The following is a 27,472-nucleotide window of genomic DNA, read 5'->3' on the forward strand; positions in this document are numbered from 1 at the left end:
GAAGCAGAGCTGCCTTGTCTGTCAGCACCATCTTACACATTGATTGTTTGGAGGGAAAAAAATAAAACCTTTGCTCAATCTCGAAGAGGGTTTTATTGTTAGTGATTTTGAACATTCACTACAGTTGTAGGGCCCTATAAAATCAGTTTCATCTTTTGGTAATCTCCCTTTTCACAGTTTTTTTCCCCAGGTTTCCGAGTCGTCCTATTTTTTGCCCAGGTATTCACACAAAAAAAGAATTATTATAAAAATGTAAGTTCTAAGTTCACAACAATGCTTAAACCACATCAGGAGACTACTTTCAGGTCTGGGAACAATACAACAACACAGGTGGTTGCCCTTTAACTCAATTGAACGCCTAGCAAATGACCGCTGTGTTTGGCTAGCACTGTACAATTTAGGCTACATGTGATAGAGTTTGCAAAACAAATGCCATCCGATTGACAAATTATCACGATATAACTCTGCCAGGTTGGCCTACTTTGCAGTCAACATTTATTTGGGAAAGCCTTTAGAGATGTTCATTCAAAACAGCACATGACGACTGGATTGGGAATATCAAAGATTCAACCAAGACTTTGGACCGAACTTTTTGAATACCTGGCTTGCATACCCATTACTGTTGGAATAACAAAAAAAAAAAAAGTACAATTGTTAACAAAAACGAACGCAACCAGCTACATTTATTTCACTGGCACCCTACGACCAATTAAAAAAAATATATATTAAAAACAAAATGGTGTCACCATGTCAAAGGGCAGTGTGACATATGCGAGAGTTTGGGGTCGCAGTTTTGAGCCCTGCTGGCTGACTAGTTCTCTAACTATAGTTAACTGGGGACATACCAGACCATGTTGTTGACACTATAACAGTAGCCCTACTTGGCCACATTCTAAGGAGTTTGTTCAGAGGCCTGCCATCGGAACTCCCCACAGTCAGTAAATTCACATATATGAAGCAGACCACATTGTATTAGTTTTGTACTCGGAACTTTCCTGCGTGGGAAGAATGGATTTCTCTCCACTATAAATTTGCTGATGCATCACTGAATCTACCTACCAAAATAGGGGTCGAGGCTAGATGTTAGGGGCTGAGGCTAGGGGGTAGGAGTTGGTTTGATGCGGATCTTACCATGATTACAGATAATCCTAAATGAATCGTGAATAATGATGAGTGAGAAAGTTAGACTCACAAATATTATACCCCTGCAAAAATGATAACCTCTTATTGTATTGGTGAGAGGGTTCGCATGTCTTGGGGTTATGATCTTCGACTCTCTCACTCATCACGATTCATTCAGGATTATCTGTAATCATGGTAGCATTCACATTAACGTAGAAGTGTTTAGAAACATATTCTATTTCTTATTGACAATAAAGGTGACTCCAAAATGACAATACATTATTTACCATTCATTTCTATTGGGCACAATATCATCTGAAACCACCAAAACAAAACAGCAACTGCATCCAACAAATGTGTAGTCACAAGCTTGATGTAATCATTGCGTGCTAGGAATATGGGATGAAATACTAAACTTCTGACTACTTTAATACACAAATGAATTTGTCCCAATAATTTTGGTCCCCTAAAATGGGGTGGGACTAAAGTACAAAAAGTTCTGAAATGTCTAAATGGTTCACCCGATATGGATGAAAATACCATCAAATCTTCCCAAAATCCCCAGTGTTTTTTTATTTTTAAAGGCTAGTATCTCTAAATATATCTGGAATAAATAAGAAACTTAGAATCAAATTAACCAAACTAATTAAGCCTAAGGACTCGAGAGGGACATCAACAGCAAAATGAATATTTTAACAAAATAGACAAGAGTATTAAACAGATGTTCAGAAGAGTCAGGATCATATACAGTGTTAGTCAAAATAAAGAAGTTATAGGTTTGGTGAAAGAGCATATTGTCTAAGATCTTCTGAATCTGTAAATTAACCTCCTTCCATTAAGACTGGATTCTGTTACAGTCCCAAAATACATGCGAAGGTGCCAGTATCTGGTTGACATTTTGAAACGAATGAAGGCAAACCGGTGTAAACTAGGTTCTATGAAATAATTTAACATTTTAGATATTGTATGCTTATAGAGGTGGATTTGGGGGAAGACCCTTTCACAGATAGCAGTCCAGTCCTCATCACCAAATGCACTCAATGTCTCTCTTCCAAAATATGTCTCAATGTGTCAGATTAAATCCCTCCGAGCAGTAGAATTTGAAAAGTTTTTTCAACCACAGTAATTTGAAAACATAGTTTACCCACTTTTTAACTAGGCCTGTCAGTTAAGAACTAATTCTTATTCAGGGGCAGAGTGACAGTTTTTTTTTTTTTTTTACCTTGTCAGCTCGGGGATTCGTCCAAGTCCAACGCTCTAACCACTAGGCTACCTGCCGCCCCGCCCGATTTAAGGGCAATCGGTGACCAGAGTGATAAATGGTCTGGATTCTCTAAGTATGTCCTTGCATTTCTCCAAATTGAGTGTATTACATACTATAAAATGGTCAGATAAAGGCCTGCATTTTTTTCACAATTATTGATAAATGGTAAAGAACATAACGCCCATGGATGATATGCTGTAGATTCCATCCCAACCCGAAGTGAGTCACGTCTGTCTAGACACCAACAAGTGATTGATGTGAGCAGGCCAATGATATAGTAGAGCCCCCGCCTGAAATACTGTCTGCGAGGATGTGGCTTTCAGGCTCCTGCTATTATACCCGCAGAAAAAAAAAGAAAAAAAAAAAAAAACTCACTTTTGACCTGCATGAGAATACTGAGAAGTTCTGGAATATTTGGTCACCATTATGGTCATATGTAGAAAACCTCCCATAAATGCCACATAAATCTTACTGCTGTCTTTTTATTTTACAACTGCTCATTTTTCTATTATTTTGTGTATTTTTACTTAACTCCCAGGACTCTGTCTGTGTGGTACAGTTTGTTTTGTTGTCTGTGTAAAACCTGATCAAGTTTAAAAAAAATAATGTTTTTATTGTTCAGAAAACTTGGGGCCAAATAAAAATCCCACACGGGCCAAATTCGGCCTGCGGGCCGCCAGTTGGAGAATCCTGGAGGAGGTGAGTCTAGGTGTCGTCAGTACCTGTCTGAGATAGAGGAAGAAGCTGGAGTATTGTCCGGCCTCAGGTAGGTAAGACAGGAACACTGTGATGCAGATGAGAAGCACCGTGGAATCCTGGCCCACCTTCCGCAGAGACTGGAGAGGGGACATAGAATAAATTAGATTCAGATAAATTTTGTTGTCAAACACAGATCGGGCCGCCTGGTGGGCTCCCCTCGGCAGAACGGTATTCAGCAAAATGACAGAATTCATAGTCACACCAACATTGTCTTGAATGGTCGTGTTAGGACTGATGCCCAACTGAGCAGTCTACTCAATGTATCCTCATTAGGCGCTGATGACGATTCCATCCAAAGAGCATTACCATGGCTTGAAAACGCAATGACAATTCTAAAGAATGCAAATAATTAGTAGGAAAACCTTTTGTCATCATTTTGATGTCACGAGATTGACTTTAGTTGCAGTATAACGTTGGCTAGCTAGCTTATATTGAGAGATTTGAGATAGCATTGCTAGCTATTTTGGACTAACGTTAGCTAACTTTGCTAGCTAATGACAACATTGCAGTGGTGTACAGTACCAAAGTAAAAGTACTACTTAAGTAGTTTTTGGGGATGTCTGTACTTTACTATTTATATTTGACAACTTTTACTGTACTAAATTCCTAAAGAAAATGATGTGAAGGGGAAGGGGTCAGCCTGCTCCTAGGAGGTAGTATACTACAGTACTATAATATTTTACTATATAGTATAGTACTCACAGCGAAGGGGTCAGCCTGCTCCCAGGAGATGGGTGCTCCCCAGGAGGCTGGTCTCATCTTCTCGGGCAACGACTCGGGGACGACCACCAGGATGAAAATTATGTCCAGCAGGGCGATGGCCGTAGCCAGTATCACTACCAGGGTGTCACCGTACGTCTCCGACAGGTACGCTCCAATGGCCGGGCTTGTCACTAGGCTGGCTGCAAAGGTAGCGGACACCTGAGGGGGGGGGGGGGACAGTAGATAAAGGAGACAAAGGGGAGAGGAGAGAGAACGGTAGAGGGGAGGACAGGAGAAGAGGGAGAACTGGTGTCATTCTAAAATCAGGAGTATGTATACATCTCGTTCAAAAGTCTGGGGTCACTTAGAAACGTCCTTGTTTTTGAAAGAAAAGCCAAAAAATGTGTCCATTAAAATATCAAATTGATCAGAAATACAGTGCAGACATTGTTAATGTTGTAAATGACTATTGTAGCTGGAAACGGCAGATTTTTTATGGAATATCTAAATAGGCGTACAGAGGCCCGTTATCAGCAACCATCACTCCTGTGTTCCAATGGCACGTTGTGTTAGCTAATTCAAGTTTATCATTTTAAAAAGGCCAATTGATCATTAGAAAACCCTTTTGCATTTATGTTAGCACAGCTGAAAACTGTTGTGCTAATTAAAGAAGCAATAAAATTTGTTTTTTTTATTATTATTTTTTAAACTGGCCTTTAGACTAGTTGAGTATCTGGAGCATCAGCATTTGTGGATTCGATTACAGGCTCAAAATGGCCAAAAACAAAGACCTTTCTTCTGAAACTCGTCAGCCTATTCTTGTTCTGAGAAATGAAGGCTATTTCATGCGAGAAATTGCCAAGAAACGGAACATCTCGTACAACGCTGTGTACTACTCCCTTCACAGAACAGCGCAAACTGGCCTCTAACCAGAATAGAAAGAGTGGGAGGCCCCGGTGCACAACTGAGCAAGAGGACAAGTACATTAGTGTCTAGTTTGAGAAACAGACGCCTCACAAGTCCTCAACTGGCAGCTTCATTAACTAGTACCCGCAAAACACCAGTCTCAACGTGAACAGTGAAGAGGAGAATCCGGGATGCTGGCCTCCAAGGCAGAGTTCCTCTGTCCAGTGTCGGTGTTCTTTGGCACATCTTAATCTTTTCTTTTTATTGGCCAGTCTGAGATATGGCTTTTTCTTTGCAACTCTGCCTAGAAAGCCAGCATCCCGGAGTCACATATATATAAAACAGCAAAAATAACACTTATAGGATGTCCATCTAGGTTGTTATTTAGTTTCCCTCCTCACCAAACCGTAGGCTGTGCTCCTCTCGTGTTCTGCCGTGATGTCCGCCACATACGCAAAGATCACAGAGAAGGTGACGGCAAACACACCAGACATAGAAATGACTGCAAAGTACCACCTGAAGAGAGGACGGGAAGGAGGTGAATGGAGGGAGGAGAAGAGATGAGTCAGGTGATATGTTAGCAAGTCTGTATATCTCTATTGTGACTGTGTATACCACTACAGTGGAGGTCCTGTTGAACCACAGGGAAATGACCGATACGGGGGCAGCGATACGGCGGCAGCAGCAATAGGGGGCCAGCTGCTTAATCTACTCTAGAACTTAAAGCTGCAATATGTAACTTTTTGGACACACCCAATGCACATAGAAGTGTGTTATAGATCATGTCAGTCACATTGAAAGCAAGTCTAAGAAGTGGTAGATCTGTTCTATGTGCGCTGTTTCTATGCTTCCCTTCGTGTGCATTTTACTTTCGGTTTTGTACACCAGCTTCAAACAGCTTAAAATACAATTGTTTTGGTTATGAAAATGTATTTCACAGCGGTTTTGGATGGTACAATGATTCTCTACAGGGGTACTCAACGCTTACCCTACGAGGTCCGGAGGCTGCGGTTTTCTGCTCTACCTGATAATTAACTGCACACACCTGGTGTCCCAGGTCTAAAATCAGTCCCTAATTAGAGGGAAACAATTAACAAAAATGCAGTGGAACTGGCTTGGATGTCCAGAGTTGAGTTTGAAGGCCCTATACTACACTTGCTTGTTTTTTGTCAAACTGAAATTAGAACTATTAGAACTGTAGCAACCAGGAAATGGCGGCGTGATTTCTGCACAGTGCATCTTTAAAACACCTTCATGTCTCTACACACTTGAAGTTGACCATGCTTTTTTATTCATCTGGCTCTGCACAATCACAGCCCATAGAGATGAAGAGTGTGTGTGTGTTCTCACCATGGGCTGATCTTCATGAGGGGGATGGGGGCGCAGGTGAAAAAGACTGTTAGCAGCAGGAAGGACTTCCTACCCCATACATCTGATAGCGCACCAATCAGAGGCGCACTCAGGAACGACAAAATACCCTAGGGGAGGGAGGGAGGGAGAGAGGGGAATGAGACCTTGGTGATCTGTGCACTGAAATAATGAGTAACTAACAGTTAACATAGATAATCCTTCACAGGTACTGTTTGTGGCTCTAGTTCAGTAGTCCATGCTTTCCCATGATACAACCTACTATACTAGGCATACACACTCCCACCTTTCAACATCCACACACACACACACAACTTGAGGTTAACAACATCTACACAGACAACCTGAGGTTAACATCATTGAAACGCTCCACTACATAGTCAACAAGAGATTAACAGCATCTACACACCCAACTACATAAACAACCAGAGATTAAAATGGAACACGGCGAGTTTACATAAGTGTCCTAGCTACAGGCTAGACTCCAACAGGCTAGGCCGCTGTAAACTGTCGTTATCTTACCTTGACACCGTGAATAAGCCCATTCATCAGGAATGTGTGTTGAGGGAATGTTTCATGTAAGACCTGGGAAACAAACACAGATAACACCTCAACTGTTGTGTCCATACAGTAGCCTACAGTAAGATAACACTGTACTGTGTGGGTTAACACTTCAGTGTTAGTCAAACTAAAGCAGAGGAAAGTACTCATGCATTCATTTTCACAATATCCACTTCAATATAAAAAGAGACAAAACAAAAATAACTTGTGTCTGTATTAGTACAGGGTAACAAACTTATGACCTAAGGTGACTGGTCTTGACTACAGTAACCCCCCCCAAAAAACAAAGAATGCCTTTGACATTGCTGATGGGTACTTAAAAAAAAAAAAAAAGTACTTTACAACGACATGTGGTTGTCTCACCTAGCCATCTTAAGATGAATGCAGAAACTGTAAATCGCTATGGATAAAGAGTCTGCTAAATGACAACTACTTCAAAAATGTTCACTTAGTCAACAGTTAGTCAAACTACAGCACAGGAAAATACCCATTAAACAATATGCACTTCATTATTTGATCGTGACCTTTCTGCGTCTGAGATACTGAGAGAACAAATACAATTAGTTAGGTCACAGAAACTAAAAACAGGAGGTAGAAAGGTCAAAGGGACTCCAGCACACTGCGTAAAGTTAGGTATCTTTTAAAGTACAACTTTTTGTTTCATTGTTAACTTAAGGGAGGTCTAAGGAAGGTCACTGAAAAACACACTGAGGCAAGCAGGCACATTGTATAATTTCCCTCAAATGCACAGAGGTCAGAAGCCAGGCATGGCAGTCCAAATACATGGGCTAAATCAATGCCATGCAGTTTAAAAAAGTCAATAGTATTTGAGATGGGGGGGGGGGGGGCAGCTTGAGAAGAAGTGGGGGAGGGGGTCATTGACACCAGTAGGAACATGACCCTGTGCATGTTCAGAGTCAGACAGGACAGAGAGAACAAATTATAGGATTGCATTCCAAGTGGTACCACCCTATTCCCTATGGGCCCCGTTCAAAAATGAGTGCGCTATATAGGGAATAATGTGCCCTTTATGACACAGACAGGGTCTGAGTATTGGTCAGGAGGACATGGACTCAACAAACCTAGAGAAGCAAGATTAAAAGGCCGGGACCTCGGCGATTCCCTTCAAAATAAAAGTCCCACAATGAAGATGATAAAAAATAAAATTAGGAGGAAATCCTAGCAGACTTAGAAATGGATTTAACAATATAAAAAAATAAAAATAAAAGTTTAGCCTTCACATAATATCATAGAAGTGTTTACAACATTAAGAATAATGATTACTAGATTGTTATTTGCATTTACTGTTACCAGGGTGGGGTTAAGGCATTTACTGTTGCATTTACTGTTAGCATTTAAATCCCATTGTTATTTTGCGGCCCTTATAAAGGATTGGCCAATCATCTTAAAAATGCAGAAATTGCTGACCAACAGTAAGACAGAAGTTTCAAATAATACGCAAGATCCTCTTCATCACATTGGTAGAGAGTCAACGCACTGGGCACAAACAGGTTGAATCATTGATTATTTGTAATACATTTTTTTATGACACTGAAATTTGATAATGCGATGATACTAACCAACAGCAACATGATCTCACTAGGATACTGCCTCAATATTTTATTAGTCTAGCCAAAACGCTTGACCTGATGCATATTGTGGTACGCATCGTTGGCCTCGGGCTGATTTAAAATGTGTAAGTCTGCAGCCTGCTCATCATCATTAACATAATGTAGCCATTAACCGGTTCCAGATCTACTGATCATTGATTCGCTTAATAAGGCCGATGTCCGAACCCTTGCGAAAATCTAATTAGCATAATACAAAAATCCCCATTTAAAAAATCCATCAGTTTAAGCAAGAGATGTTTTTTGTTGCATTGGATGCATCTCAATTCACTGCATCCGCCTATGTAACACCTCCGCATCTGCGGTGAAAGGTGGCATAGCTACAGCAGTGTTTGTCAGTCCATGAGACATCCCGAAAACCGGTCTTCTCACAAAATAGTCTGTAGCGTCCGAACGGTTTGGCCAACAAACTATTTTGACCCCTCTATGAAAAGATGAGACTCACATACACAATGATGTTCCCTATTCCACAAGTGTCTTGGGACTCGTCTGAAGTCAGTACATAGCCAATCTGCCAACACTATGTCTGTAGCGTCCAAACAGTTTGGGTTACACACTGATATGACCTGTGTAAAAGGTGACACTGTCACGAACATGTCAGATGTTTTGATCTGATGCCCACATGCCTCACAACTGTGTTCTTGGGGACATTCAATGCTGCAGAAATGTTTTAATACCCTTGCCCAGATCTGTGCCTCGACACAATCCTGTCTCGGAGCTCTACGGACAATTCCTTCAACCTCATGGCTTGGTTTTTGCTCTGACAGTACCAGTCAAAAGTTTGGACACACCTACTCATTCAAGGGTTTTTCACCATGAAGCATGGAGGTGGTGGTGTGATGGTGCTTTGCTGGCGACACTGTCAGTGATTTATTTAGAATTCAAAACGCACACTTAACCAGCATGGCATCTGCAGGGATATGCCATCCCATCTGGTTTGCGCTTAGTTCGACTATCATTTTGTTTTTCAACAGGACAATGACCCAACACATTTCCAGGCTGTGTAAGGGCTATTTGACCAAGCAGGAGAGTAATGGAGTGCTTCATCAGATCACCTGGCCTCCACAATCACACGACCTCAACCAAATTTGGTGCGGCAGGTAGCCTAGTGGTTAGAGCCTTGGGCCAGTAACCGAAAGGTTGCTTGATCGAATCCTCGAGCTGACAAGGTAAAAATCTGTCGTTCTGCCCCTGAACAAGGCAGTTAACCCACTGTCATTGTAAATAAGAATTTGTTCTTAACTTGCCTAGCAAAATAAAAGGTTAAATACTTTTTTTTTTATTGAGATGGTTTGGGATGAGTTAGACTGCAGAGTGAAGAAAAAGCAGCCAACAAGTTCACAGCATGTGGGATCTCCTTCAAGACTGTTGGAAAAGCATTCCAGGTGAAGCTGTTTGAGAGAATGCCAAGAGTGTGCAAAGCTGTCATCAAGGCAAAGGGTGGCTGCTTTGAAGAATACATTTGATTTGTTTAACACTTTTTTGGTTACTACATGATTCCGTGTGTGTTATTTAATAGTTTTGATGGTCTTCACTATTATTATACAATGTAGAAAATAGTAAAAATATAGAAAAACCCTTGAATGAGTAGGTGTGTCCAAACTTGACTGGTACTGTACATATATAAATGTATACACAAAACTCACAATATATCATACAAATAATAATAACAATTATTTCTATGACAACTAGTATAAAACATATCGATATTGTTATTAATAATAACATTTATACTTTTCACCCTAAGTATATCGGACAGGAGTCTTATTCTGAAGGATTAAAGACGTGACCCGGAAGTACTTATTTTTGCCTGCTTCACAGTGGTAGATTAATGTACATTGGTAGTGCAATGAGCTGGGAAACATTGATGCCAATCTCTAGTCTCCCCAGTGCCCTCTGATAAACCCAAAATGCTAAAATGTTGACGTCTCTGAAATGTAGTCAGGACAAGAGTGAAGATCAGCACCATTAACACTCCACTCGAGACTTATTGTTATTTAACTAGGCAAGTCAGTTAAGAACAAATTCTCATTGTCAATGACAGCCTAGGAACTGCCTTGTTCAGGGACAGAAGGACAGTTTTTTACCTTGTCAGCTCGGGGATTCGATCTAGCAACCTTTCTGTTAGTAGTCCAATGCTCTAACCACTAGGCTACCTGTCGCCCCAGACTGAGCAGACTAAAGGTCGAAAACACTCCGAAATGGGAGGTTCTACTGAACTTGTCCAATAACAAAAAGTTAAACACTTGTTTTCATATTACGTTGCAAAACGTTTTGCTACCTTGTGCCGTAATGAACATCTGTGCCTGTCAATATTGTAGCTCAAAGATTGTTTGTGGTTATCATTTGTTTGGTTGGGGAGAAATGTGACCAGAACCATAGTAAACAGGTAAGTGCCATTGACAGGCAGTGTATGAAAAAATGATCTCTTGGACCTCAATGTATTTTCATATTTACTATTATATAAAAACAATGTGTAATAAGGGTTGTTTCATGAGATGAAATAAAAGATGGCAGAAATTTTCCAAACGCTAAAAAAAGAGCTTATTTCTCAAAATTGTGCACACATTTGTTTACACACATTAGTGAGCATTTCTCCTTTGCCAAAATAATCCATCCACCTGACAGGTATGGCATATCAAGAAGCTGATCAAACAGCATGACCATTACACAGGTGCACTTTGTGCTGGGGACAATAAAGGCCACTAAAATGGACAGTTTTGTCACACAACACAATGCCACAGATGTCTCAAGTTCAGGGAGTGTGCAATTGGCATACTGACTGCAGGAATGACCACCAGAGCTGTTGCCAAAGAATTAAGTGTTAATTTCTGAGAATTTAGCAGTATGTTCAACTGTCCTCACAACTGAAGACCACGTGTAACCACACCAGCCCAGGACGTCCACACCAGGGTCTTGACCTGACTGCAGTACGGCGTAGACTTCAGTGGGCAAATACTCACCTTTGATGGCCACTGGCACGCTGGAAAAGTGTGCTCTTCACGGATTAATCCCGGTGTCAACTGTACCGGGCAGATGGCGTCGTGTGGGCGAGCGGTTTGCTGATGTCAACGTTGTAAACAGAGTGCCCCATTGTGGCGGTGGGGTTATGGTATGGGCAGGCATAAGCTACATATTAACACAATTGCATTTTATCTATAGATATTTGAATGCACAGAGATACCGGGATGAGATCCTGAAGACCATTGTCGTGCCAATTATCCACCGCCATGAACTCATTTTTTTAAATGACATGAATGTCGCAAGGATCGGTACACAATTCCTGGAAGCTGAAAATGTCCCATTTCTCCATGGCCTGCATACTCAGACAAGTCACCCATTGAGCCTGTGTGGGATGCTCTGGATCGATTAGTATAACAGCGTGTTCCAGTTCCCAACAATATCCAGCAACTTTGTACAGCCATTGATGACGAGTGGGACAACATTCCAAAGGCGACAATCAACTCTATGCAACGGAAATGTGTCACGCTGCATGAGACATATGGTGTTTAAGGTGTCTGTGACCAACTGATGCATACCTGTATTCCCAGTCATGTGAAATCCATAGATTAGGGCCTAATGAATTTATTTGAATTAACTGATTTCTTTATATTAACTCTAACTCAATATTTTTTAAAACTGTTACAGGTTGGGTTTATATTTTTGAACATTGTATATAGTTTGTCTGATATGGATTAGTTCGTTCAGTAGTTCTTCCATTGAGGGGAGTCGCGTTTACATCTAGGCCCCGTCCCAAATAGCACCCTACTGTGAGAGAAAAATTACATATTTACCTGATTTGATATTAAATGTTTAACAATTAATAGTAAAGACATTTCTGTCCTAATAGTGTGTGTTTTTATGCTCTCCACTCTAGTTCCCTGCAGCTAATCTGGGCATATGGTCACCAGAGATGGCTTGAGCTGACAAATGAGTTAAAGACTGCATTACATAGACAATAATGTGTTTTTACTAGAGATAGCTTAGGAGTAGAACAATCCCTCCTTGTCTCAAAATCATCCTTGCATCTGGGAGACTAATCCAGGGTGGGGTTAAGGCAACAACCCACATGCAGATAATGACAGGATGAACCCAGAGTGGCTTATGATGCTCCTTGGTGTGCATGGGAGGGGTTGAACCAACCATGACTAAGTATTGTTAGTATCAGCTATATATAGTACTCTGCATTTGTGTAAAGTTACTTGGTCCAACAATCAAGGGTTGACCAGCCTCATTAAAAGAATTAAATAAAGATGATTGTTTGAAGAAATGACAATGTCTCTCACTTAATTAGAATATTCCACGACACTATATAGCGCACTACTTTTGACCAGAGCCCTATTGGCCCCTCTCAGAAGTAGTGCACTATATAGGGAATAGGGTGCCATTTGGGACTCAGACCTATAACAACAACAACCTTGCACTGAACTTCTCTCTCCCTCGCTTTCTGATAAGCCCTTTCAAAAGTGAAAAGGGACCATGTTGAAATACACTGTTTGATGTCCCTTTACATATTCAGTCCATTAGTTCCTACCGACACAGAGCCTCTCATCCACACAACAGGCTGCGTCATCAGGCTCGCTCAACATTTAATTATCAATTCAATTATTCATAGCCGTTAGTGCAGCTGTTTGTGGGGAAATGTCACTCCCTGGTTGGGCTAAGGAAAGAATTAGGAATGGGTGGGAGGTATGAATGCAATATAAAACAGTCATTATGAATGCTTTATACAATCCGGTCCTTTTGGAGGACGAGGGTTCTTATCATTTTGGTCATTTAGCAGACACTCTTATCCAGAGCGGCTTGTTGTGCTCAGTGATGGTGTGCAATGGGGCTGGCTCAGTGGTGGCTTAGACACTATAGAGATCTGAGATAGATGAGAAACATTGTAATATTAGGGTTTTTCCTCGATCAAAATGGGGCTTAGTTGGTGGGCGTGGCGGGGGTATGGCCACGAGGGTGGCCAATGGTGCGGTCGCCGACTTGACATTTTAGAGGCCCTCGTTGGACGCAGTGACAATTTAGCGGTTTTAAAGCTAATTTCTTGCTATTCTACACATCTTTCCATAAGGCTGAAATAACATTTGCAGTTTTAAAGCAAATTTCCAGCAATTCTACACATCTTTCCATCGCTTATGCTATTTGAGCGACACAAACGTTTTAAAATCAAAATGGGGCCATGACCAAAATATACTACTCAAAAAAATAAAGGGAACACTTAAACAACACATCCTAGATCTGAATGAAAGAAATAATCTTATTAAATACTTTTTTCTTTACATAGTTGAATGTGCTGACAACAAAATCACAAAAAATATTAAATGGAAATCCAATTTATCAACCCATGGAGGTCTGGATTTGGAGTCACACTCAAAATTAAAGTGGAAAACCACACTACAGGCTGATCCAACTTTGATGTAATGTCCTTAAAACAAGTCAAAATGAGGCTCAGTAGTGTGTGTGGCCTCCATGTGCCTGTATGACCTCCCTACAACGCCTGGGCATGCTCCTGATGAGGTGGCGGATGGTCTCCTGAGGGATCTCCTCCCAGACCTGGACTAAAGCATCCGCCAACTCCTGGACAGTCTGTGGTGCAACGTGGCGTTGGTGGATGGAGTGAGACATGATGTCCCAGATGTGCTCAATTGGATTCAGGTCTGGGGAACGGGCGGGCCAGTCCATAGCATCAATGCCTTCCTCTTGCAGGAACTGCTGACACACTCCAGCCACATGAGGTCTAGCATTGTCTTGCATTAGGAGGAACCCAGGGCCAACCGCACCAGCATATGGTCTCACAAGGGGTCTGAGGATCCCATCTCGGTACCTGTCCTGCTGCTGGGTTGCTGCTGGGTTGTTGCCCTCCTACGGCCTCCTCCACGTCTCGATGTACTGGCCTGTCTCCTGGTAGCGCCTCCATGCTCTGGACACTACGCTGACAGACACAGCAATCCTTCTTGCCACAGCTCGCATTGATGTGCCATCCTGGATGAGCTGCACTACCTGAGCCACTTGTGTGGGTTGTAGACTCCGTCTCATGCTACCACTAGAGTGAAAGCACCGCCAGCATTCAAAAGTGACCAAAACATCAGCCAGGAAGCATAGGAACTGAGAAGTGGTCTGTGGTCCCCACCTGCAGAACCACTCCTTTATTGGGGGTGTCTTGCTAATTGCCGATAATTTCCACCTGTTGTCTATTCCATTTGCACAACAGCATGTGAAATGTATTGTCAATCAGTGTTGCTTCCTAAGTGGACAGTTTGATTTCACAGAAGTGTAATTGACTTGGAGTTACATTGTGTTGTTTAAGTGTTCCCTTTATTTTTTTGAGCAGTGTACTTTTGAATGAATCATTTGGGGAATTTTTGATTCTCCCTGACTGTCAAGCTTTTATTTTGGTGATTGTTTGTTCTTAAAGAATATCTTATTGAAATATATATTTATATCCATTATCTCTTCTACAAACTTTATATCTGATTTGAGTTGTTTAAGTTGGGGGGGGCATAGGCAGCCGAAACAACACTTAGGCGGCACGCCAAATGGTTTTCTGCATAGAAAAGTCCCTGAATGTTCATCGTGATTTACATTTTACATTTTAGTCATTTTAGCAGACGCTCTTATCCAGAGCGACTTACAGTAGTGAATGCATACATTTCATACATTTTTTTCTCCGTACTGGTCCCCCGTGGGAATCGAACCCACAACGCTGGCGTTGCAAACACCATGCTCTACCAACTGAGCCACACACCTTATAGTTACGCTTTAACAAGGAGCTTGAGTTAGATACAATTTCTTCTCCCAGACAAGTAATGCGGTCAGGACAAACTCAGGGCACGAGGCGTACTGCATGCTTTGGCCTCCGGTGTGATGGCCATTTGGGCTAGCATGGGCACGTGTTGTTGAAGCTTGTTTTGCATACAGTAGCAAGGTGGGTTGTAGATTACTGTGATCATGGGCAGGGTAGCCAATGAGCATGCATTGTATATCCCAGCTGTATGTATCCCTAAGTAACCACTAACCGTGGGTTTAATAGTTGAGAGGAGCAGTTTGTCTCAGGTGTGACAGGTGCTGGTTTACTCATGTGATAATGCCCGAGAAGCCGGTGTTTGGAGGATATATTGGCATGAGTGTCGTTAGGCCCAAGACGTCATAGCTTTAGCCGGTGGTAAATTTGTGGAAGACACAGGTGCGGCTTTCCTGTTCCCTACCGCTCGTAGCACAGGCGCGGCTTTCCTGTTCCCTACTGTACATAGAACAATGTAAGCTAGAGAACAGGTGGTGGTTTGGCCTACCGTGAGCATGGGTTGTATCACTACCGTTAGCATGGGTTTGATGGGGGGGGTTAACCTACAGTTAGCATGGGTGTGGCGTGCTCAGGGGTTTGATGGGGGGTTAACCTACAGTTAGCATGGGTGTGGCGTGCTCAGGGGTTTGATGGGGGGGGGGGGGGGGGGTTAACCTACAGTTAGCATGGGTGTGGCGTGCTCAGGGATTTGATGGGGGGTTAACCTACCGTTAGCATGGGTGTGGCGTGCTCAGGGGTTTGATGGGGGGGGGGGGGGGGGGGGGTTAACCTACAGTTAGCATGGGTGTGGCGTGCTCAGGGGTTTGATGGGGGGGTTAACCTACCGTTAGCATGGGTGTGGCGTGCTCAGGGGTTTGATGGGGGGGTTAACCTACCGTTAGCATGGGTGTGGCGTGCTCAGGGGTTTGATGGGGGGGTTAACCTACCGTTAGCATGGGTGTGGCGTGCTCAGGGGTTTGATGGGGGGGTTAACCTACCGTTAGCATGGGTGTGGCGTGCTCAGGGGTTTGATGGCGGGTTAACATACCGTTAGCATGGGTGTGGCGTGCTCAGGGGTTTGATGGGGGGGGGGGGGGGGGGGTTAACCTACAGTTAGCATGGGTGTGGCGTGCTCAGGGATTTGATGGGGGGTTAACCTACCGTTAGCATGGGTGTGGCGTGCTCAGGGGTTTGATGGGGGGGGGGGGGGGGGGGGTTAACCTACAGTTAGCATGGGTGTGGCGTGCTCAGGGGTTTGATGGGGGGGTTAACCTACCGTTAGCATGGGTGTGGCGTGCTCAGGGGTTTGATGGGGGGGTTAACCTACCGTTAGCATGGGTGTGGCGTGCTCAGGGGTTTGATGGGGGGGTTAACCTACCGTTAGCATGGGTGTGGCGTGCTCAGGGGTTTGATGGGGGGGTTAACCTACCGTTAGCATGGGTGTGGCGTGCTCAGGGGTTTGATGGCGGGTTAACATACCGTTAGCATGGGTGTGGCGTGCTCAGGGGTTTGATGGGGGGGTTAACCTACCGTTAGCATGGGTGTGGCGTGCTCAGGGGTTTGATGGCGGGTTAACATACCGTTAGCATGGGCGTGGTAAGAAGCCCCCAGGCAAAGAACTCCAGGAAGATCACCACCACAGCATGATAGACACTGGGATCACCCATCCCCTGGGGCTACAGCATGGAGAGAGAGAGCGAGAGATAAGAGAAAAGGAGGGAGAGGGGAGAGAAAGGAGAAGAAAAAAAAAGATTAGCTGACAGGCATACAATTCCAAAATGCTGTATGCACATCCACAAAACTTTAATTTAAAATAGCCAACGGACAACACTCGTTTCAAAAGTAGTGAGTGCAGTGTGAGTGAACATCCAAACTGCAACCGGTGCTGAGTATAGTGAGTGGGACTGCCCTTCTAACCCCAAGTGTCCACTAACATGTTCACTTCTGTTCATGGATTTAAAAGGAAAAGACTGGTGAAATATGATGGAACTCCCTACCCATGCTAACACCAATCCAATCCTTTTACATGCGTGGGGAGGAATGCAGAAGCGTACACTTCCCAGAGATGGAAAGAGGGGACATGGGAGTCTTGACAGAGAGGTGGGAAAGCAGTGTTGGCTGTAAAAGCAGGGCTGGGTGTGTTCGTTCTAGACCACAAATTATGCAATGCAATGTCAAGAACAGTTTCATTCTGACTGCCATCGCCTAGATCAAGCTAGTCTGCAGGGAACCAAGACCGTGTCAAAGGCTATTTAAGATCCAAAGTATTATTGTTGAGAACATATGGTTCTCGTGAGATCTCACTGGCTCAAGACTATAGCCAACATAAACAAGTGGTATCTCCCTCAATTCTAGTACCTACCCAAACCATGCTCCAAAGGACCACATTACTCAATCAAGATCATTGACCCGCCCCCTGGTGCAGTTTGAGGCCATGTGGAGGAGAGTGATAGGGGCGGTGAAGATGGGGGTGTGAGCAGGTGGGTCTGGGCAGGGGTGATGCTGTCAATGTTTGTGTCCGGCTGGATGTCGTTGTTTGTATTGTAAAAAAAATATATAGATACACTACCGGTCAAAAGTTTCAGAACACCTACTCATTAAAGGGTTTTTATTTGAACTATATTCTACATTGTAGAATAATAGAAGACACCAAAACTATGAAATAACATATGGAATCATGTAGTAAGCCAAAAAGTGTTAAATCAAAATATATTTTATATTTGAGAGTCTACAAAGTAGCCACCATTGGCCTTGATGACAGCTTTGCACACTCTTGGCAGTCTCACCCAGCTTCATGAAGAATGCTTTTCCAACAGTCTTGAAGGAGTTCCCACATATGCTGAGCACTGGTTAGCTGCTTTTTCTGCACTCTGCGGTTCATCCCAAACCATCTCAATTGGGTTGAGGTCGAGTGATTGTGGAGGCAAGGTCATCTGATGCAGCACTCCATCACTCTCCTTCTTGGTCAAATAGCCCTTACGCAGCCTGGAGGTGTGTTGGGTCATTGTCCTGTTGAAAAACAAATGATAGTCCCACTAAGCGCAAACCAGATGGGATGGCGTATTGCTGCAGAACGCTGTAGTATCCATGCTGGTTAAGGGTGCGTTTTGAATTCTAAATCACTGACAGTGTCATCAGCAAAGCACCCCCACACTTCACAGTGGGAACCGCACATGTAGCGATCATCCATTCACCTACTTTGCGTCTCACAAAGACATGGCAGTTGGAACCAAAAATCTCCAATTTGGACTAAAAAGACAGATTTCCACCGGTCTAATGTCCATTACTCGTGATTCTTGGCCCAAGCAAGTCTCTTCCTCTTCTTAGTGTCCTTTAGTAGTAGTTTCTTAGAAGCAATTCAACCACGATGGCCTGATTCACGCAGTCTCCTCTTTACAGTTGATGTTGAGATGTGTCTGTTACTTGAACTCTGTGAAGCATTTATTTGGGCTGCAATTTCTGAGGCTTGTAACTCCAATGAACTCATCCTCTGCAGCAGAGGTAACTCTGGGTCTTCCTTTCCTGTGGCGGTCCTCATGAGAGCCGGTTTCATCATAGCACTTGATGGTTTTTGCGACTGCACTCGAAGAAACTTTTAAAGTTATTCAAATTTTCCACATTAACTGACTGTCGTTTATCTTTGAGCTGTTCATGCCATAATATGGACTTTGTCTTTTACCAAACCGGGCTGTCTTCTGTATACCACCCCTAGCTTGTAACACAAGTGATTGCCTCAAACACGTCAAGGAGGAAAGAAATTCCAGAAATTAACCTTTTAACAAGGCACACCTGTTAATTGAAATGCATTCCAGGTGACTTCCTCATGAAGCTGGTTGAGAGAATGCCAAGCGTGTACAAAGCTGTCATCAAGGCAAAGGGTGGCTACTTTGAAGACTCTTAAATAATATATATTTTTTATTTGTTTAACACTTTTTGGTTAATACATTTACATTTAAGTCATTTAGCAGACGCTCTTATCCAGAGCGACTTACAAATTGGTGCATTCACCTTATGATATCCAGTGGAACAACCACTTTACAATAGTGCATCTAAATCTTTTAGGGGGGGTTAGAAGGATTACTTTATCCTATCCAGGTAGGTTAAAGAGGTGGGGTTTCAGGTGTCTCCGGAAGGTGGTGATTGACTCCGCTGTCCTGGCGTCGTGAGGGAGCTTGTTCCACCATTGGGGTGCCAGAGCAGCGAACAGTTTTGACTGGGCTGAGCGGGAACTGTGCTTCCTCAGAGGTAGGGAGGCGAGCAGGCCAGAGGTGGATGAACGCTGTGCCCTCGTTTGGGTGTAGGGCCTGATCAGAGCCTGATGGTACGGAGGTGCCGTTCCCCTCACAGCTCCGTAGGCAAGCACCATGGTCTTGTAGCGGATGCGAGCTTCAACTGGAAGCCAGTGGAGAGAGCGGAGGAGCGGGGTGACGTGAGAGAACTTGGGAAGGTTGAACACCAGACGGGCTGCGGCGTTCTGGATGAGTTGTAGGGGTTTAATGGCACAGGCAGGGAGCCCAGCCAACAGCGAGTTGCAGTAATCCAGACGGGAGATGACAAGTGCCTGGATTAGGACCTGCGCCGCTTCCTGTGTGAGGCAGGGTCATACTCTGCGAATGTTGTAGAGCATGAACCTACATGATTCCATAGTTGAGGTCGTCACTATTATTCTAGAATGTAGAAAATAGTAAACAAAGAGAAACCCTGGAATGAGTAGGTGTCCAAACTTTTGACTGGTACCACACACACTAGATGACTAACAGGGCTCGTTGTTTTGAAGCCACCGCGCCTCCATTTTCATACTACCCCACCACTGTAAAAACTATTTTGGAAGCTATAGAATTGCATTTTAGGATTTTTTGTTGTTGCAATGTTTATTCTATTACAGACATCTTAATGCATCATTTTAAATTATGTGAGCTAAACATTAAAAAAAAGATACAAAAATATGAATGGAAAATTCAACACCCTACAACATTGCACAGTTTGGTCTTGATCGGATTCACAGAGAAACTGCACAATGAGTGCAGAGAAAAAAATGATACCTAATGCAATTCAAATAACTGAACCGATGGTGAAATAGTTTTAAAAAAAACGAATTGAGATACAATAGAATTCCATTAATTCCTATGGAGGACTACTCCTTCTGGGGAGTGCCAACATGGCTGAACTATTGCTTCAAAGCCTCTCATTGGCCAACACACAGCATTAGCGATCCAATGTTTATCTACACTGAGTGTAGAAACATTAGGAACACCTGCTCCTTCAACGACAGACTGACCAGGTGAAAGCTATGATTCCTTATTAAATCCACTTCAATCAGTGTAGATGAAGGGGGAGACCGGTTAAATAATGATTTTTAAGCCTTGAGACATGGATTGTGTATCATTCAGAGGGTGAATGGGCAACACAAAATATTTAAGTGCCTTTTAACGGAGAGTAGTAGGTGCCAGGCACACCAGTCCGTGTGTGTCAAAGAACAGCAACGCTGCTGTTTTTTCCCCCCACGTTCAACAGTTTCCCGTGTGCATCAATGATCCACCACCCAAAGGACACTCAGCAAACTTGTCAACTATGGGCAGCATCCCTGTGGAACGCTGTTGACACCTTGTAGTCCATGCCCGACTAATTGAGACTGTTCTGAGGGCAAAATGGGGTGCGACTCAATATTTGTAAGGTGTTCCTAATGTTTTCTACACCATTGCAAACAACTGACACCGAGTTAAACGTGTTCGACTTTGTTTGAATACTACAGTAACTTGACTAGATATCGCATACACTTGAGGCAAAATTTGAATCTAAAGCTAAAAAACCCCCATCTTACGTCAAACACAACACCAAACAAACTCGGATGAAGCGTGGCTCAAAGCAAACAGCTGACTTGCTAGCTCGCTGTGTCTGGTTTCCTATAAACGTTACAACCTGTACCACCTAGCAAACATTAGCTCACGTTAGCTAGCCAACAGCTGCTAGCTTGACATGAGACACTAGTGAGCTGACATGTTAAACTGCCCAGCCCGAAAACAACGGGTAGCTAAACTTGATAAAACAAAATATCATGCAAAACATGTCAATGTGCATAGCTATTAGGCTAACGAAGAAAAACAGCAAAATATGTTAGCTAACGTTACTCACACTGCCTCCATCTTTTATAATAATTTTCTTAGCCAGAAGAACGCTGCGGTTCAGCCGCTTTTTCTTCTTCTTTTCTCCCGTCATTGTTAACTTATGTCCATTCTTGATGTCAGAGGGGTAACTTCAGTAATAAGCTCTGGAAAATGATCAATATTTGACTTCGCCTTCTCTGGCTACATAGCAAGTGATTACCCAATGCACATATCCCCCACCTCATTTTGATCCATCTTCCTGTGTAAAAAGCAAACCGCCCCTCCGGTACGACACTTAGCCCTGATTGGCAGGCGCTAAGGAGGCGGAAGAGGAACCTCTGGATTTGATAGGTTCAGTAAAAAGTTTGTATTATCGATTACAAAATGTATTTTTGTCGACATCATCTGTAAGTTTTGCCAGAACAGAGGAACATCCTTTCGGGCAGTACAGTAACACATGCTCTGATATTATTAGAATGAATTGGAGGCGGCATGTGTTCATCTGTCCCTTTTCACCATACAAAAAAATAAAATAAAAGTAGTCTACAGTTAGTTACCTTTTCACCTCGTCTTCGTGTATTGGTTGTTTGGCACAGAGACATGTCCATCAAATATGTAAGTGAAAACCCAACATGCAACAATTGCATTGAGTTTACGGGGTTACAGTTCGAGGAAATCAGTCAGTTGAAATACTTTCATTAGGCCCTAATCTATGGATTTCACATGACTGGGAATACAGATGCATCTGTTGGTCACAGATAACTTAACAAAAGTGGGCCTCAGGATCTCAAGATGGTATTTTTGTGCAATCAAATTGCCATCATTGTTGTCTGTAGCTTATGCCTGCCCATACCATAACCCCACCGCCACCATGGGGCACTCTGTTCACATCAGCAAACCGGAGAAATGCTCACTAACAGGGATGTAAACAAATTCATGCACAAAATTAGAGAGAAATAAGCTTTTTGTGCATATGGAACATTTCTGGGATCTTTAAGTTTCAGCTCATGAAACATGGCACCAACACTTTACATGTTGCGTTTATATTTTTTGTTGTGCCGAGGAGTATTTCTGTCCGTAATAAAGCCCTTTTGTGTAGAAAAAAACTCATACTCATTGGCTGGGTCTGGCTCCACAGTGGGTGGGCCTATGCCTTCCCCTGCCCAGTCATGGTTGCACCCCTGCCCAGTCATGTGAAATCCATACATTAGGGCCTAATGCATTTATTTCAATTGACTGATTTTCTTATAACTCAGTAAAATCTTAGAAATTGTTGCATTTACATTTTTGTAAAGTAATAATCAATAATTTTGTAATCGATAATACACAGACTGGATGAAACTGGATGAATTTGTGATACTTGATAAAGTAATGTACAAAATTACTGATGTGAGCAGGCAGTCAGTCAATCTATGAGGGAGAGAGAAGGTGCATTATCTTAAAGGTAGACTCAGCGATATGAAGTACATGCTCAAAGTAAATAGCATTGTCGGTCAATTTACGCAACAACTAAGAGCGTTGAAGTGAGGCTAAACTTCTCCGCTGTTTTCGTCCCGTATGCTTCACATTGTAACTCTGTGAAGCAAACTCATGCAGATTCTGTCTAAGAGCAAAGTCTTGCATCTCGCTCATCGCAATCTCTCCAGTGCTGCTCGTGTCTACATCATTTAGCTGAGTCAACCTTTAATTGTCATGTTTTTTGGGGGGGGGGATGCTTGTGAAAATTTGAAAATATGTCAATAAATATATAGTAAAAAAAAAACAGGAAGACCAAGGTGAAAATATCCATCTCAATTTCACAGAAAAACACAAATATGCTGATAACCTTAAAACAATCTTGACTGTATTGTTTTCATTTTAGGTTAATTATCAATAAAATAGAACATTTATTTCACAAAGTACCAAACTAGGTGGCATAGAAGTAGTCCATTGCAAACAAGGAACCTGTATTATGGATTTAAATTATTTGGTCCTCGTTATACTACTGTCCACAGGTGAGACATCCAAAATACTTTCCTTTACAATAACATGAGATTGTACGTGGCTAAAATCAAAGGTGCATTAGTACAACAGACTGCACTGTGTCTTGTGTAATTCCATTATGACATCATTAGAGAACCACAGATGCCTTCTTAAGAGTCTCTCAACGTCAACAGCAGCATCATGGACTACAGGAGGAGGAGGGCCAAGCACCTCCCCTTCGCATAGACTGGGATGTAGTGGAGCAGATCGAGAGCTTCATGTTCCCTAGTGTTCATGTCACTAAGGACCTATCATGGTTCAAACACACCAAGACAGTCGTGAAGAGGGCACGACAACACCTATTCCCCCCTCAGGAGGCTGAAAAGATTTGGCATGGGTCCTTAGATCCTCAAAAGGTTCTACAGCTGCACCATCGAGAGCATTATGACTTGGTATGGCATCAGAGGGTAGTGTGTACGGCCCAGTGCATCACTGAGACCGAGCTTCCTGCCATCCAGGACCTCTATACCAGGCAGTGTCAAAAGTAAGATCAGTTGGTAGAGCACGGCACTTGATAGGGTTGTGGGTTCGAATCCCACAGTGGACCAGTACGAACAAATATAAAAATGTATGCACTCACTACTGTAAGTCGCTCTGAATAAGAACATCTGCTAAATGACTAAAATGTAAAAATGTAAGTGACAGACTGTTCTCTCTGCTACCGCATGGCAAGCGGTACCGTAGCGCCAAGTCTAGGACCAAAAGGCTCCTTGAGAGCTTCTTCCCCCAAGCCATAAGACTGCTGAACAGTTAATCAAATGGCCACCCGGACTATTTACATAGTCCGGGTGGCCATCTCTTATTTAGTCAAACATTTTTGCACTGACTCTCTTGCACAGGCTCGATGTACCCTCACTGGACTCTAGCCACACACACTCACACACATACATTCACACGCTTCACATACGCTGCTGCTACTCTGTTTATTATCTATGCATAGTCACTTTACCCCTACCTACATGTACAGTACCAGTCAAACGTTTGGACACACCTACTCATTCAAGGGTTTTTCTTACTATTTTCTACATTGTAGAATAATAGTGAAGACATCAACACTATGAAATAACAGATGGCATCATGTAGTAAGCCCCCAAAAAGTGTTAAACAAATCAAAATATATTTTATATTTGAGATTCTTCAAAGTAGCCACCCTTTGCCTTGATGACAGCTTTGCACGCTCTTGGCATTCTCTCAACCAGCCTCATGAGGTAGTCACCTCAATTAACAGGTGTGCCTTGTTAAAAGTTAATTTGCGGAATTTCTTTCCTTCTTAATGCATTTGAGCCAATCAGTTGTGTTGTGACAAGATAGGGGTGGTATACAGAAGATAGCCCTATTTGGTAAAAGATCAAGTCCATATTATGGCAAGTACAGCTCAAATAAGCAAAGAGAAATGACAGTCCATCATTACTTTAAGACATGAAGGCCAGTCATTCTTGAAAATTTGAAGAACTTTTCAATTTTCTTCAAGTGCCGTTGCAAAAACCATCAAGCTCTATGATGAAACTGGCTTTCATGAGGACCGCCACAGGAAAGGAAGACCCAGAGTTACCTCTGCTGCAAAGTACAAGTTCATTAGAGTTAACTGCACCTCAGATTGCAGCCCAAATAAATGCTTCACAGAGTTCACGTAACAGACACATCTCAATATCAACTGCTCAGAGGAGACTGCGTGAATCAGGCCTTCATGGTCAAATTGCTGTAAAGAAACCACTACTAAAGGACACCAATAATAAGAAGAGACTTGCTTGGGCCAAGAAACACAAGCAATGGACATTAGACATTTCACGTAAGCATTTCACTGTAAGGTCTACACCTGTTGTATTCGGCACGCGTGACAAATAAACTGATTTGATTAGACCAGTGGAAATCTGTCCTTTGGTCTGATGAGTCCAAATTTGAGATTTTTGGTTCCAACTGCCGTGTTTTTGTGAGACACAGAGTAGGTGAACGGATGATCTCCTCATGTGTGGTTCCCACCGTGAAGCATGGAGGAGGAGGTGTGATGGTTTGGGGGGTGCTTTGCTGGTGACACTGTCAGTGATTTATTTAGAATTCAAGGCACCCTTAACCAGCATGGCTACCACAGCGATACGCCATCACATCTGGTTTGCGCTTAGTGGGACTATCATTTGTTTTCAACAGGACAATGACCCAAAACACACTATTTGAGGAGTGTGATGGAGTGCTGCATCAGATGACCTTGCCTCCACAATCACCTGACCTCAACCTAATTGAGATGGTTTGGGATGAGTTGGACCACAGAGTGAAGGAAAAGCAGCCAACAAGTGCTCAGCATATGTGGGAACTCCTTCAAGACTGTTGGTAAAGCATTCCTCATGAAGCTGGTTGAGAAAATGCCAAGAGTGTACAAAGCTGTCCATCAAGGCAAAGGGTGGCTACTTTGAAGAATCTAAAATATATTTAGATTTGTTTAACACTTTTTGGGTTACTACGTACATGATTTCATAAGTGTTATTTCATAATTTTGATGTCTTCACTATTATTCTACAATGTAGTAAATAGTACAAATAAAGAAAAACTCTTGAATGAGTAGGTGTGTCCAAACCTTTGACTGGTCCTGTAAATATTACCTCAGTTACCTGGACTAACCCGTACCCCTGCACATTGACTTGGTATAGGTACCCCTTGTATACAGCCCCGTTATCGTTATTGTGTTACTATTTTCCCTAGAGTAAGTAATCACATTTTTCTTACCTTTTAAAAACTAAGCATTTTAAGGTAAGGTCTACATCTGTTGTTTTCGGCGCATGTGACAAACATTTGATTAGATTTGAGCTTTGATCATTACACACACACACACACATTAATGGATCGTGTATTAGAGACGCCACCTGTCGGAGGACAATATGGCCCTGTCCTAGATGTCCTCTAGCCTGGTCCCAGATCTGTTTAGTGCTCTTTCCAACTCCATTGCTGTCATTGTACATCCATGTTTGGCATGACAATTCCATTTGGAGCAAAAACAGACTTGCACCCAGGCTAGTCCTCTTCCTCATCTATGAAAGGGATGTCCAGCTCTGAGAAGGTCCTGCTCCTGGTCTTGTTGTGGGCTGGGGGTTCTATCCACTTAGCCTGGTCATGGCCTGTGGCTGTAGTAGTTCTCTGGGCCAGGTTAGGTGACTTAGGAGGGCCCTCCTGCCTCTGGCTCCTCCACAACAGGTTCACTCTGCCTGGTGGAGAAAGTCTGGATTATTAAGAGGCGTTGGCTAAACCACATACTGATCTGGGACCAGCAGGCTAGTTAAAACAGGGCCTGGTAGAGACACTCTGGATTAATCTAATAGCAGCTGGTCCCAGATCTGTAGGTGCTGGGAATGACAATGAGAATCAGAGGAGTTAATATAATATTAGACATTTAGGTGGTCCCGGGAATTAAATCCACTATACTGGCTCTTGCAAGCACCATGCTCTACCAACTGAGCTACACAAAGCGCATACAGATCTGGGACCAGGCTCGTACAACAGGCTGATACAGTCGGCCTGCTCCTGATAATAATAAAAAAAGGTTCTTCAGTCAGAAATGAACAAAGAAGACACCAAGAAATACCATAGTTACTGTTACCTGGTTACACAAAACCAAGAAATATCATAGTTACTGTTACCTGGTTACACAAAACCCAGAAATACCATAGTTACTGTTACCTGGTTTCGCAAAAAACACAGAAATACCAAAGTTACTGGTAAGGCTGTCAGTAAATCATTCACCTGGTTACACAAAACCCGCACTAAATGTATGACCCACTTTAACAGGGAATACACCACTTGTTTCTTCAAATCTCTCCCGTAATATAGCCAGGAGTTGGCTAGCAGGAGATCGGTAAAAATAACTCAAATACTGTATGTCAACCAATGTCCCAGTAAAAGAAAAACAAGGCTTTATTTTACAGCCCGGTTTAAGAATCTCATAGTAGTACCATCACAACGTACTTATTAGATTATTGTTTTCATAAGTCGTTTCTAAGTTTCTACCTGGGTTGTAAAATAAAGAATAGGCTGTAACAGTGGGCTGTAAAATAAAGAATAGGCTGTAAAATAAAGAATAGGCTGTAAAATAAAGAATAGGCTGTAACAGTGGGCTGTAAAATAAAGAATAGGCTGTAACAGTGGGCTGTAAAATAAAGAATAGGCTGTAACAGTGGGCTGTAAAATAAAGAATAGGCTGTAACAGTGGGCTGTAAAATAAAGAATAGGCTGTAACAGTGGGCTGTAAAATAAAGAATAGGCTGTAACA

General features: G+C 42.7%; 2 protein-coding genes across 3 annotated transcripts in view; both read right to left on the bottom strand.

The window, feature by feature from the left end:
• LOC106569615 (solute carrier family 71 member 1) overlaps nt 1-21,725 on the bottom strand; it is a 41,580-nt gene extending 19,855 nt beyond the window's left edge. Inside the window, exons 1-7 of the mRNA XM_014141157.3 lie at nt 21,224-21,725; nt 16,672-16,767; nt 6,644-6,706; nt 6,104-6,231; nt 5,155-5,269; nt 3,848-4,066; nt 3,109-3,222 (exon numbers count right to left, since the gene is read on the bottom strand). Of these exons, the coding sequence (XP_013996632.1) occupies nt 3,109-3,222; nt 3,848-4,066; nt 5,155-5,269; nt 6,104-6,231; nt 6,644-6,706; nt 16,672-16,767; nt 21,224-21,307 (819 nt within the window). The 5' untranslated portion in view covers nt 21,308-21,725. The remainder of the gene's footprint in view (nt 1-3,108; nt 3,223-3,847; nt 4,067-5,154; nt 5,270-6,103; nt 6,232-6,643; nt 6,707-16,671; nt 16,768-21,223) is intronic.
• Nucleotides 21,726-23,016: 1,291 nt separating this feature from the next.
• Nucleotides 23,017-27,472, bottom strand: part of LOC106569614 (unconventional myosin-IXb) — a 63,659-nt gene continuing 59,203 nt past the window's right edge. For both annotated transcript variants that reach the window (XM_014141155.3, XM_014141154.3), the window contains exon 41: nt 23,017-26,411. In XM_014141155.3, the coding sequence (XP_013996630.3) occupies nt 26,221-26,411 (191 nt within the window). In that variant the 3' untranslated portion in view covers nt 23,017-26,220. The remainder of the gene's footprint in view (nt 26,412-27,472) is intronic.

Source organism: Salmo salar, chromosome 14, assembly GCF_965601325.2.
Source record: "Salmo salar chromosome 14, fSalSal1, whole genome shotgun sequence".
In the NCBI taxonomy this organism is placed as follows: domain Eukaryota; kingdom Metazoa; phylum Chordata; class Actinopteri; order Salmoniformes; family Salmonidae; genus Salmo; species Salmo salar.